This window comes from Oryctolagus cuniculus, chromosome 5, assembly GCF_051225735.1.
Source record: "Oryctolagus cuniculus isolate XC-2025 breed Fujian yellow rabbit chromosome 5, ASM5122573v1, whole genome shotgun sequence".
NCBI lineage: Eukaryota > Metazoa > Chordata > Mammalia > Lagomorpha > Leporidae > Oryctolagus > Oryctolagus cuniculus.
Window position 1 is genome coordinate 102,463,693 of NC_142871.1, and position 14,438 is coordinate 102,478,130.

The 14,438-nt window shown below is 39.8% G+C and overlaps 1 protein-coding gene across 1 annotated transcript in view; it reads right to left on the minus strand.

Moving 5' to 3' along the window:
* COL19A1 (collagen type XIX alpha 1 chain) overlaps positions 1-14,438 on the minus strand; it is a 406,965-nt gene that overhangs the window by 23,387 nt on the left and 369,140 nt on the right. The window contains exon 50 of the mRNA XM_051855528.3: positions 290-418. Coding sequence (XP_051711488.2) covers positions 290-418 — 129 coding nt within the window. The remainder of the gene's footprint in view (positions 1-289; positions 419-14,438) is intronic.

Here is a 14,438-nt window from a genome sequence, read left to right on the forward strand (position 1 = left end):
TAGAAAGAAAGAAATGGTAAGGGGGAGAATAGTGAGGACTCTTTGGGTACTAGTAAAGTTTTGGTCTTAATTTTGGTGTTGCTTATAAGTGTGATCAGAGGACAAAAAGATTCATTTATCTGTATATTTATGTTAATTTCTTGGTATGTATACTGTATTTCAATTAAATGCTCCAAAAATAAGACATTTTATATGAATTCCTTTTATGCATTTTACATATATTTATGTATCTATGATTAATACTGAGGGTTAAAATATTGGCAAACAAATAATATACTTGAAGACTTACCTTGCGGGCCAGGATCTCCTGGTGGCCCAGGTAACCCATCCTTCCCTGGTGGGCCAGGTCTCCCGTGGGCTTGAGCAGCTAGCATTGCAGCAGGCAACTTGAGCTGAGATAGGAACACAGCCATCCTCTCTTCATTTATGAAAGAAAAAAATAATATATCACATTAGAAATATTGCTATGTCAAAAATTTTTCAAAAATGATTTGATGTAGTTAAAAAATTCAGTGTTTAATGTATGCACATTCGTTTATCAACTTGTTTGCTGAGTTGTTACAATGAAATACATAAAATTGACTGCACAAAGTTGTTTGACTATAGATGCAGACTTGCTTGTTTCTCACAGGATCTGAGAATTTTCAGTGGTTCTGAGAGGAGTGAACTTGCAACTGACTATTCAGTTCCAGTTGAGCCTTCAGATGATTGCAGCCCTGACCTACATCCTGGGTGCAACTTCATTATGGAGCCTGAGCTAGAATCACACCACCAAACAACCCTTCAAGTCCTTGGCCTATAGAAACTGTAAGCTAAAAAATTTTTGTTGTTTTAAGGCACTAAAGTTTACAGATATCGTTGCTATGTGGCAGTAGATAATTCATATAGCACATAACAGTTGCTATTCTTTAACAGCATTTCTTTATTAATAAAAAGATTATTTATTGAAAGGATTATCGCCGGCGCCGTGGCTCAATAGGCTAATCCTCCACCTTGCGGCGCCGGCACACCGGGTTCTAGTCCCGGTTGGGGCGCCGGATTCTGTCCCGGTTGCCCCTCTTCCAGGCCAGCTCTCTGCTATGGCCAGGGAGTGCAGTGGAGGATGGCCCAGGTGCTTGGGCCCTGCACCCCATGGGAGACCAGGAAAAGCACCTGGCTCCTGGCTCCTGCCAGGATCAGCGCGGTGCGCCGGCTGCAGCGGCGGCCATTGGAGGGTGAACCAACGGCAAAAGGAAGACCTTTCTCTCTCTGTCTCTCTCTCTCACTGTCCACTCTGCCTGTCAAAAAAAAAAAAAAAAAAAAAAAAAAAGAAAGGATTATCATTGGTTCCATATTTTACATGATTTTGCTGTTTAATCACTACAGTGGGCAAATATTTTGCTTTATCAATAGCTAATTTTTACTTTTTGAAGACAACATATCATAAGCCCTCATTGTTATTCATGTTTTTCTTGCTGGATTTCCAATTACTGAGTCTGTTATTCAGTCAAGATTTCCAATAGAAAGGATGTCTAATTTGACCAAAGGAAAAAAAAATCAGCACTGGTACAGATGAACATCTTCTCTGAACTGCAATTTTAGAAACCATGAAAACAACAAAAATCCTTCTACAAATTTATGTGAACCTGCAGAAAACATCGAAACTAAGAACACACCAATAATGAGGAACTGACAAATTAACCAGCACATTTACAATTCAATAAATACTACAAAATCTTCTGTAAGCTTTGAGTGGTGTAATATTTATGAACTTAATATTTCCTAAATAAACAATGATGTTTTCTCAAGGAATATATCATTGTCATTTGCCCCTTTTTGTTCCTCTAGAGCCTGAAATATTTCATTTGGGTTCTGAAGAAAATGCCCAGGAGTTAAGAAAGCATTAATTAAAGGTAGTTAAGGTCAGCTCCATCTTTGGGTCATGAGTAGTTGACATAGTGGCATGCAACTAACAATACTTAGAGAGTTATTACTAAGTCACAATGCTTTTATATGAAAGTGATATACATCTTAAAATAAACTCAAATGAGATATTAATTAAACATTCTTTGTGAGCAGAACTTTGAATTAGGGATTTTGTAGTTTCTGTGTTAAATGCTCTTATTTAGGAATCATGGAGAGACTTGCATTTAAATAAGAATTATTATCTATATTTGATATGTCCCATATACTATAAGGATTATCTGATAAGGTTTAGCAGTCCAGTAACAGTATGATATAACAGACTTCAAATCTATCATATAATTACAAAATACTACTTCTCAGAAGTACTTTTTTGACTAATCACTGTACAATTATACTTATTATTAAATTCTTGGCTTTTAAACCCATATAGGACATTGTTCAGTTATATTTTACCTCAAAAGCATAGCATATCCAATATTTCACTACTACATGGAATTAATGTTTGTTTAAATCATTGAGTCATTGAAGTTTCATTATAAATGCAATCTATTATTTGATTCTTTATTTAAATTTTCTTTGTTTATATTTTATAAACACTACATTTAAAAATCTAACATATGGATAGCTAGGTTTAAAACAGAAAATCACAGCAGGTTGTATACTTGACACTGAAAACTAGTTACACTGTTTTCGTTTCACATAACTTCTTCAAAAAGCAAATTCTCTTAGAAATTCAAATTATTTCATTTGCAAAACTTAGACATAATTCTTCAAGTGTACATGTTAGGTTTTACAAGAATCTTTCACGTAAAAAAATCCGTTCTGGGATTGTACAAATCTTCCAGAAAAGTTTCTTATTGATATATGTGGTGTTTATTTTGTAGTTGAAGACCAAATGACAGCAACATACTAGAGATGACAGGTGTTAGTTAAAACAAAAAAGGCCAAATCATATAGACTTCTAAAGAGGCACTTTGATTTTTTTCAGTCTTTTCACTCAGTTCAGTTCATTTAGTTGAACTGCAAAGCCTATTTCACTTAAATAGACTTATATTTCTTATAACTTTTTTGATAAACAGTAAATTACTTGTGAGTAAAACCGGTTTTCCTATGGGGTTTCAATTTTTAAAAATCACTTAAAAACAATATAGACCCTTCTGAAGAGAGTAAAACATACTTTTTTTGACACAGAATTATGAAGGGAAGAACATTAGCTGTAGTTACCCTAAGAGTAGTCACCCCACACTGCCACTCTAAAGTCACAAACTCAGTGGAACAGAAATATTACATTTATAATACATATAATAATATAATACATATAATACATTTATAATAAACATAAAAGTGAGTGATCAATTTGAAGCTTTTCATGTTGACTGTCTTTCACTTAAAAGATAATATATTTCACTAAAATTTTCTTAATTTGAGACATAACTCTTGGAAGTCATTCAATGTCAAAACAGAAATTCACAGTGCTAATTTTTTCTCTTTAGGGTATGACTTGGATTTACAAGTGCTTTCCTTCATGTTATTTGTAGCATTTTTAGCAAAAAAGAAAACTATTTTAAATAATTACTTCTAGCTGTAAGTGATCTAGCTTTAAGATGCTTTCAGAAGTACTCGTTTAGCATAAAGGTAATTACCTCTTCCAAACCCTAACCTAATGTTCTATAATTTAAAATAATATGCTTTTGAGCATTTAAATGAACTATAAAGGCTCATATTCTTAACTGCTTTTCCTCTGTTTTCAGGAATCTTTAGTCAATTAAACTGTTTTTGGCTATGCTTTCTAATGAGGCAAGAAATTAAAGAATTTAGATAGAAGCAGCTGTAAAACAAATATACATATCCATCTGCCAAGGCAAACCACAGCAGTCATTCTACATGAAACCAATGGCTTAGCTTCCTTGGAGAATGGGTTCATTCATATAACAGACATTAATATTAATGTGATGATAAATTGTATTATACTAAGGAGGAAGAGATATTAGTATGTCACCAGGCCCATGTCTACTTTCTGTTTAATGGATAGAATTTTAAAATATTTTCAAAGAGAGAAATTCATCTTTTTCTCCTATTGTCCATTCAAATGTTTAATTGCCTATTTTCTTGATGCAACTTCAACTTATTTTCCTTTGTTACCCCATTATGGAAACAGTATTCAATGAGTATTTCCCTTGTGAAGTCATTCATATATTTGAAGATATTGTTATCTGTTAGTCTTCAGATTAAATAGCTTTTACTTATAGACTGGTAATATATTTTCTTAATCACTTTTTGGTTCCATCATTACAGTACTTTTGCATATGTCTCTTAAATGTGGAAACCAAAATTAGATATGGTTTTACCTCAAGGAGTAAAAAAATCAGAAGAGTAATTTCTTGTGTTGCCTTAATTTTATTTTTTAGTCTCATTTAACTGTTTACTAAACAGGATCACTTGGCAGATTCATATTTATTTTGTGGTTTGTCATGACCCAAAAGTTATTAATAATGTATTTATCTCTGGCCCAATTCTTTGCCATCTTTGTAAGCATGGTACTTTGAAAATGATGGAATGGGTGAAGATGGTGGATTGAAATATATCTTCTTTAACTACCTCCTGAATCCCTACAAAAAATAGTGAGATATTTTTAAAGGTATAAAACCACAAGAATATGGAGGATATGAAAGGAGACAATAGAAACAGAATTTTGAAAGATGAATTTGATTGAGTACTAGGTTATAATTAAATAGGATTAAGAAGTTCTGGAGTTCTATCATGTAGTATGGTAACAACAATAAGGTTAATATACTATACATTTCTCTCTTTAAAAAATATTTATTTGAAAGAATTACAGAGTGAAAGACACACAGAGAGAAACATAGAGAGAAAGGCGAGAGAGAGAGATTGAGAGAGATTGAGATCTTCCACTCACTTCCCAATCGGCCATAATGGCAAGGGCTGGCACAGGCCAAAGCCAAGAGCCAGGAACTTCTTCCAGGTTTCCTACATGGGTGCAAGGGGCCCAAGCTCTTGGTTCATATTCTACTGCTTTCTTAGGCACATTAGCAGGGAGCTGGAGCAGAAGTTGAGCATCTGAGACACAAATATTGCCCATATGGGATGGCAGCCTTGCAGGCAGCAACTTCAACTGCTATGCCACAACACCAGCCCCAGAATATTTCTTTATCAAAAAACCAGAAGATAGGATTTTGGATGTCTTTACCTTAAAGAAATTAGAAATGCTTGAAGAGATAAAGATATTTGTCTTGATTGGACATTGTCAAGTATATGAATGTAATGGGTGCATAGGGCCCCATAAGTTTGTACAATTTTTTATTTATTAAAATTTTGAACATAAAAACATTTTAAATTTAAAAATATAACAAATAATCTTAGAAATCCTGTTCTCTGAACAGTGTCCCCTCCCCAACCCTAGCACAAGGCTTAAGGTTTGTAATCTGGACAGGATAGGAAAATAGATTGTACGGGAAACTCAGACTCCCTTGAGACTTGGGCTTCGATGCTGAAAAAAGGACAACAAATGAATACTTTCGTGCTCAGTGCTGAGCTGGGAGCCAGGCAGGAGACACTGAGGCATCTGATCAGATGAAGAGGAGAGACTTAATGGCACTGAAATGGAGAATCCCTAACTTACAAAACCCAGCTAGTAACCCTGCAGTGAAGCTCGTGGCTGGCAAGCCCCACCATCCACTAACAACTTACAATCAAATTTTGGAACCTGCTCTTGTGATGACCAAACAAACAAGGATTACTGGACAATGCTGAAATCCTAGAAATTTTTTATTTATTTATTTTTTTTTTATTTATTTATTTTTTTTGACAGGCAGAGTGGACAGTGAGAGAGAGACAGAGAGAAAGGTCTTCCTTTGCCGTTGGTTCACCCTCCAATGGCCGCCGCGGCCGGCGCGCTGCGGCCGGCGCACCGCGCTGATCCGATGGCAGGAGCCAGGAGCCAGGTGCTTTTCCTGGTCTCCCATGGGGTGCAGGGCCCAAGCACCTGGGCCATCCTCCACTGCACTCCCTGGCCACAGCAGAGGGCTGGCCTGGAAGAGGGGCAACCGGGACAGAATCCGGTGCCCCGACCGGGACTAGAACCCGGTGTGCCGGCGCCGCTAGGCGGAGGATTAGCCTAGTGAGCCGCGGCGCCGGCCCTGAAATCCTAGAAATTTAACAAAAGAATATCAAACACAGAAACAGGAAGAAACAAACTATGTTGGGGAAAATATTTCTAAAAGCTATGCTTCTCCAATGATGCCTATCTATCAGATGATGTGCACACACGTGGATATGTGTATATATACATATAAAATTTAGCCTTAAATATAGGGAGGCAAGAGAAAGTGCTACAACCTTAAAACAAGAGAAGAAAGGAGATCATGGATATTCATGCATTCATATGTACTCATGTGTATAATATGGCATCAATCCTTGCTCTATGCAGTTACCTTCCTTGAAAAGGACTTGGTCGATTGGTAAATGAAACTGTGAATTTAATGTAACTTTGGAATGCATGTATGCCTGTGCGTTGTGATTCTCCTGGAACCCAATCTTGAGACTGCTAGAGAGACACCTGCCCCCACGGAATGCTGAAGGAGGGCTTAGTGGCCTAAGGAACGGCTCAAAGTGTGAACTCTGTGGGGTGTTGTGTCAGTGGGGTCACTTGAGAAGCCTCAAGACTGCTCAAGTTTTGGGTCTTGGTCTTTGGTTTCATTGGGTCCTCTGAACACCTGGCACGATGCAGGGGGTTGACAGCAGGATCTCCTGACGACTCCCTTGAGCTGCCACTGACAGTCTGACATGCTGAGCAGAGAGAACGGCGCCTGTGGCTGTAGAAGCGCAGGGGTGCGTGGAGGCAAGGTAAGCCTTAGCTTCCATTGACAGAGTTTCTTCTCAAACTGCTAAGGGACAAGGGAGGCGGATGGGTGCTATTTTCCACATGACAAAGTTAATCTTTGCTTTTAGAGAGAAAGCTTTCTGAAAAGGGGAACTGTGACCTTGGAGCCCTGTGATTTGTGTAAATGGAATCTTTCTTTTTTTTCTTTCTTGCTAATGGTGTTCAGAAGCCATGGAAAAGGTGACTTCTAAGTGGAAAATTAAATTGCCTGAATTGAAATGATCTTGGGACAAATTAACTTAAGTGCTAAATAACTAAATTCTGGGTTTCAGGTACAATTTTGTTTGGAGGGAAGACAGTTTCGGTTGCCTGGTGTCAACAGAGATAAAAGGAGAGGGATATCACATGGGGAGTCTTGGAGTCTAGAAGCTTCAGGAAAACAATTTCCTTTCGGGTTATGTTAGAACCTTGCCTTGAGGCTCAAACATCCGGGAGGGAGGGAGGTACCGGGGAGAGTGGTGTCCAGCCACTCACCTGGATCTAGCCAGGCTGGAAGAGAGACAGGGGGAAGGACAGAAGCCCGGGAAAGACTGCACCTGTCAGAGGGTGACTCTGAGGAAACAGGTGGCGCAGAACACAGCAGGGGAGGATGCAGACTTAGAAGAGGAGCTGCTCAGAAAGTGCAAGCCAGGTGAGCCTGGCCCAGGACAGGTAGAGAGTGGCCCCACCCCCTGGCCTCCCTCCTGAGGAGACGGGCAGCTTTCATGGCAGGAGCCACAGAACGGTCTGGGAGTAGCCACGTAGAGCCTTCCTCAGTGGGCAGCAGTGGTGTCTCCTCTGTTGAATATACAGGACAGATTGCCAGGGGCCAAACCTTCATCCAGTGTCCCTGGGACTTGGAGAGTGAACATCTTGCTTAACACCTCATTTTTCCTCTGACAATGCTTAATCAGACATTTTCTGATTCTTTTATTTTCTGACATTCTCAATCAGCTTTCAAAAATTTGGACTGATGAAATCCTGAACTGTTAAATCTACACTTTCATCTAAAACTTTTTAAGAAATTGAAGCCGGCGCCGCAGCTCACTAGGCTCATCCTCCACCTAGTGGCGCCGGCACACCGGGTTCTAGTCCAGGTCGGGGCGCCGGATTCTGTCCCGGTTGCCCCTCTTCCAGGCCAGCTCTCTGCTGTGGCCAGGGAGTGCATTGGAGGATGGCCCAAGTCCTTGGGCCCTGCACCCCATGGGAGACCAAGATAAGTACCTGGCTCCTGCCATTGGATTAGCGTGGTGCGCCGGCCGCAGCGCTCCAGCAGTGGCGGCCATTGGAGGGTGAACCAACGGCAAAAAGGAAGACCTTTCTCTCTTTCTCTCTCTCTCACTATCCACTCTGCCTGTCAAAAAAAAAAAAAAAAAAAAAAAAAAAAAAAGAAAGAAATTGAAATTCATCATTAAAGCTGGCCTAGACAAAAGCCAACTAATGACACCAGAGCCCATGGAAATTAAGAGTTAAGGAGAACTTTAGATTTCAATTCCAAAACATGCATTTTCTGGTGTTTCCCCTCTCATGCCCGGGTCTACTAAAGGCATGGGTGCTATGTGAGATCCTGGGGGTCCTGTGCCCAGAACTATCTTCAAGGACATGCTACCTGTGCTGTCCCACAGGGCCCCATGCCCAGATGGGTCTCGTGCTGGGTTTAATGCCCTACTCTTCTATTTTAAAACTCTTAATCATTTTTAGACAAGGGCATTTGCTTTTTCCTTTCACACTGAGCCCTACTACAAAATTTGCAGCCACCTTGCTATTCTTCAGTGTTTCCCTGGAGAGTTTGAAACATCTTTTTCTCTCAGTTGATGCTGAGAGATCCATGTTGAGAGGGAATAAATGTTTGCATTGCAAAGATTAGAGCCTATCCTATGAAGCTTGATTTAAAGGTCGAAAAAAAAAAAAAAAGAAAAATTAGAGGAGATTTCTAGATTTAAGGGTAATATTAAAATTGCAAAGAGAAAAACTGAGCTTAAGGAAAAAAGCAGACAACTACATTAATAAATTATCATTCAGAACAAAGTAGATATTTGGTAGATATCAAGGTAAATTGAAATCAGTAGCATGGATTCAAGATCTTTAAAAAATTTCTTTGTTCTCACTGAAACAGCCGAAAGTCCTTGTGTTACTCTGCTGCATTTCCAGTGCTCATGTGAAATAGGATGATGATCACCCAATCACGGAGATTTTGGCCTCTACTAGTTATTATTTTAAATGATCAGAATGCATTCCTTACTGAGTGTGGAGTATTGGACTCCCAAAGACCCAAGATGGACTTTAGGCATCTTGTAATCTTATTAAAAAAATTAACAACCTATTTTTGGCTTATGGGTGCTTAGCAGTAGAGGTAGGTGCTTAGTAATGGAGGTAGGAACAATGACAGCCAAAGTGGATTTATTTGCTAAACACAAAAAGTTCCCATTTTATTAATCTTAGAATTGAGGGAGTGACATTGATTTTAGAAAATCACTTGACAGAATCAAGTGATATCTTTGTGAACAGCAAAAAATATATGGTAGATTTTAGGATAGCTATATAGATTCAGAGTTTACTAAACAATAGATTAATAGATGATTCGCAAGTGGGCTGAAGGGCTTCTCTTCTTCTTTGCCCTGGCCTCTTGCCAGGAGTGGGGCTTTCTGTAGCCCTGTGCCTCCAGGGTGCATGGCCTTCGGGCCACCAGCCCTAGGCTTCCTGGCCTACATGTTCCTCCACGTGGCTGGTTTCTGGTGTTCGGTATGAACCCAGATTTCCCTCTCTCTTTTAGATAAAGCTCTCACTCTCCTATGCATCTTTTGCACTAAATAAAAGCCTAAAATGTACCATGCTGCTGGTATTTAGAATTCTCTAAATATAAGGCAAGAAACCTCTCGGGCTTATTACTATCGGGGATTTATTAATAAGCATATGGTGATATTGTATGGCACCCCAAATTCCAATAACGTATGTGGCACCCCAGATGGCACTTCTGGGGAACTTTAAGGGGTCACATTTTCATATAATTTTTAGGGATCGATTTTCTGATATCATATGGCAACCACAAAGGGACATAAAAATGTGAAATTTTTACGAAGGGATTTAAAATTTTTACAAAGGGATTTATAACATGTAAAATTTAAGAAGGGACTTCTAAAGTGGATTTTTAAGAAATTTTAAAACTAGGCAGCATGGTGGGAGCGGGCTTCCTGTGGCTTCTGACCCTATCTCTCTGCCTGCACCCTCTCTCTCCTCCATTTGGGTTGGTGCTTTCCCTGTGTGCCTGTCCATAGGAACGCAGCGCTCCAAAGCACCCGTCCTGGTGGGTTGCACTCATGGACTTCACTGGGGAAGGGTGTGTCTTTTTCTTCAGCCCTGGTGATGGCTGCAAGGCAGGGATAGAATGGTCAGACTTGTGGTACGAAGTGGCCCCAGATCTGGGCACCACCGGTGCCTTGGATCTGGCCTCCCAGTTTTGGGTCCACTTTTAGGGTGACTCACAGGGAGGCGCACTTCCACCTGTGGCTTGAGCTAGCCCCCACTGGCTTGGAGTGTTAAGGTGACAACTATAACACGTTCAAAATGGGCTGAGATCAGTGCAGGAAGAGGATCCTAGTGGACCACATGTAGTGAGGCCAGAGCCGCCCTGCCCTGGGGCAGAAGAGCAGCCCGCTCAGGCTAAAGACAAGGGAGATTTTTTTCTTTTTTTCTCTTTCGTTTTGCTGGTAGTTTTCAAAAGGAAGGCATTGATTGGCTTTCTTTCGTGGTTTCTGGCTTTAAGGACTTTGGTGTTGCTGCTAGTGAAATATAATAAAAGAGATGAAACAGATTTCCACGGAGGAAAAACTCCTAAGGATTCTAGATTGGCTGTAGCGTGTTTCAAAGACAATTTACATGCTTTTCTAAGGTTAAGTTTTTAACTAGTATCAGCAGCTAAAAAAGTTCTAAAACATTTCTCCTTGTCTCTGGGCCTTATCATATAAACTTTCAATTGCTAATTTCGAGTTGCTGAACCAGTCTGGTTGCTTAGAAACGTGTTAGTGTCAGGGAGGAGGAGCTTTAAACATGGAGGACCCCCTACTTCTGTTGTGGAGGGTGGAACTTCCGCCCCACAGGAAGATGGGCAACAGACTCCGCCCCAAAATGATGGCCCCCATGGCCCACCACATGCTACATGCCTGAGAAGCAATATATATTAAATCATGTTTTTATCATTTTAATTGGTTTATTTTCATGTCTGTGCAGGATTTTAACAGTCTGGAATGGTATTTTTCAGTTTGGGTGGCTTATTTTCACATCTGAAGTGGGATTTTAACAGTCTGGAATGGTGTTTCTCAGATTGGTTTCTATTTCCTTGGTATGATATATATATATACATTAAGCTCTATAATAGGCATAGTAGCTCCAGGATTTTAGATTACCGGTTAGGGTAGATGATCAGAGGTATAACTGGGCCAAAGCTTAGCCCTATTTACCTCCTATCTCACCAGGTTACAAGGTTTCACCTGCTCCTTTGGAGACTCCCTGAAAGATCTACACTTAATAATTGGGAGACCCTTAAACTAGATGAGATTAAGAAATTATAGCTAATACAACGTATCCATGTAAAATGCTTAAGAATAATTAATCTCGTGAAGAGCTGCATCTGTTTTTATTTTCTCAGGTCCTACAGAGAGACTGTAAAGCTATATAGCTCTACGTGCATTCTTACGGACTTACTTCTAAGGGTACAGTTTAAAATTTGCTATGGGATCACAAATCCCCTTGGCCTAGATGGTAATGGTGACATCTTAAGTTTTAAAGTGATCATAAAGGCATTCTGGTCTGGCTAGAAAGCCCACAAGAGCATTTCAGGCGTGGGAAGTCAGGACACTTGTGGAGAAAGTGTCCCCAGGTGGAGAACCTCTGTGGGTGAGACCTCAGTGGAGAAGAGTGGCCATCAAAGAAAGACGTGAGAACTTCCACTTTGCGTATGGCCTTGTCTAAATACTGATGGAATTTGTGGAACTCAAAAGGTTTTCATGGCCTAGGCAGCTCATGTCAAATGCCTCGGGTGATAACTGACGTCACACGAGTCACTGTGTACTAACTTCCCATGTGGGATCTCTATTCTCAAAAGAGCAACAGTATTAACACTGATGGTAAAATTTAATTCCAAAGATTTACTTCGTTCTATTTTTGTGTGATACTATGCATAAGTTCTAGTTATGTCTAGATGTCAAACTCCATTGCCTGTGTTTTTAGGTATTTATTTAAGGTTTAGAAAGTGCCTCAAACGTAAAATCTTGGATACATGTCTCTCTGTGAAATTCCTATCTCATATGTTTTAACATAGGGTCAGATATTTAAAGGCAGCTGATGAGATTTCTGAGAATGGCAAAATTCTGTGGACTTTGGTCCAAAATTTGGATTGCAAGCTTTTGTGTATAGCTTTAAAGACACCCTGATACAGACCCCATACTGAAAAGGGTAGCAGTAAAAGTTGTTCGAGAACTGAGGAGCTTCTAAATAAAAGCTCCGGTATTGGGAATTGCTGATGATAGGATTCTATGGAATTTGAATTCCAAAATTCGGATTCTAAGCTTTTGTATATAGCTTTAAAGAGGCCCTGATGCCTCTTTACTGAAAAGGGTAGCTACAAAAGTTGTTATGGATTCCAGGATTTGGATTCTAAGCCTTGTGTTTGCTTAAAAGCCTCTGAAACAGACACTGTGCTGGGCAGGGGAGCTGCAAAGGTGTTCCAAGGAATCAAGGAGTTTTTAACAAAAACTCCAACATTAGGAATTCCTGAGCAAGCCATTCGTAAGAAGATCCTCTTCAGATCAGCTTCAGCGTAAATGAAAGGGGCCTTACCAGGTGCTATTGAGCACGGCTACTTCTGTGAAATTAGCATTAAACTTCTACCTCTTAAGTCTTCACAGGTGAATGAGAAAGACAAGCCTGACTGTTCCTATAAGCCAATCAGAAACCTTAAGTACTTCAAAGCAAAAAGGATAAGTAAAGCTTTTGCCTTTGTCTCCTTAACGCAAACATGCTGTACCTGCCTTTCTTAATTATCTCTGGGAACTGTTATTGATGATAAAGCTACCTAATGATTTCTTCTATTATTCTCTATACTCGAGCTAAATGGGTTTATAATCTTCATAAGGGTGGCCTATCACTACCCACTATCTGGGAATCTCTAAGATATTTTGTTTCATCTAAAGGGGCATCCCACCTAAAATTGGTTTTGTTCCAGTTTTACTTATACTCATTAACAAACTTTTATATAAGTTTCAGAACTTCTGGGAGTAACTGACCATACAGGGGACACAGACATTGGTAATGATCAAGACTGCTCCAGCTCACAAAGCAAATTTGTTAGATAGGATAAACAGAGATTTCCAGACCCTGGATAGGCAGGGCCTGCACTACGCCCCTCATATACAGGAAGCAGTTACAGAAGAGATGATTCAACGTCCATCAGCTCCCCTTAGGATTAAGGGATGGAGTTTCTGAGGGGGGAATGAAGTGGGCAGGCATACAGGTTAAAATCGATTAGGTTTGTGAGCTGGAAGACCATGCCTTCACCAAGCCCCTGTGTGACCTCAAGCCCTACCTGATACCTTCACCAAGCCCATGTGTGACCTCATGCCTCTACCTGGCCACACCTGAGTGCCCACCGGCCAATCAGGTTAATTAACCATTCCCCTTTGGAAGTGGTTTAAAAGCCTGGCCTTCTCTTCTTTACCCTGGCCTCTTGCCAGGAGGGGGGCTTGCTGTAGCCATGTGCCTCCAGGGCACATGGCCTTCAGGCCACCCGCCCTAGGCTTCCTGGCCTAGATGCTCCTCCACATGGCTGGTTTCTGGTGCTCGGTATGAACCCAGATTTCCCTCTCTCTCTTAGATAAAGCTCTCACTCTCCTATGATTTCTCTCATTGAATAAAATCCTAAAATGTAAAAAAAAAAAAAAAAAAAAGGGCTGAAGGAATCCAATGTCATTTAGAAAGGCAGAGTCCTGACTCTTGACTTTTTAATTCAACATTTCTATCAAAAACTAGAATGATGACATGCTTAGAAAATTTGGACATGACACAAAGTTAGGAGGGCCAGCAAACCTGCTCTCCCAGAGACAGTATTAGAAAACATGTTTCCAAACTGAAACAATGCATGGACACAGATCAGTTGACATTTAATAAGAATATAAGACACACGCTTAGATTTTAAAAATAAACACACTGTCCACACATAATGAGAAACAATTTTAAAAAACAGGTGTAAAGAATATCAGGGTGGCTAGTTATTTGAAAATTTGAAATTAATTAACAGTATGATATGGTTACTTAAAAAAAAGCAATGCTATCTTAACTTGAATTATTGAAGTGCCTAGGGCAGAGGTCAGAAAACTTTTTTCTGTAAAGGGCCAGATGATAAATATTTCAATCTTCATGGGCTATTGTGGCCTCTGTTCCAGTTACTGAATTCTGCTCCTGTAGCATGAAAGCAGCCAAAGAAAATACATAAAGGAACAGGCTGGTTGTGCTCCAGTAATACTTTATTTACGAAGACACATTTGAATTTCAGATCATCTTCACACAACATGAAATATTTTTCTTTTGATTTTTAAAAATCATTTGAAAGTGTGAAGCCTTCCCCCTGCCATAAAAATGTCAAAACCACTCTCAGCCAGAA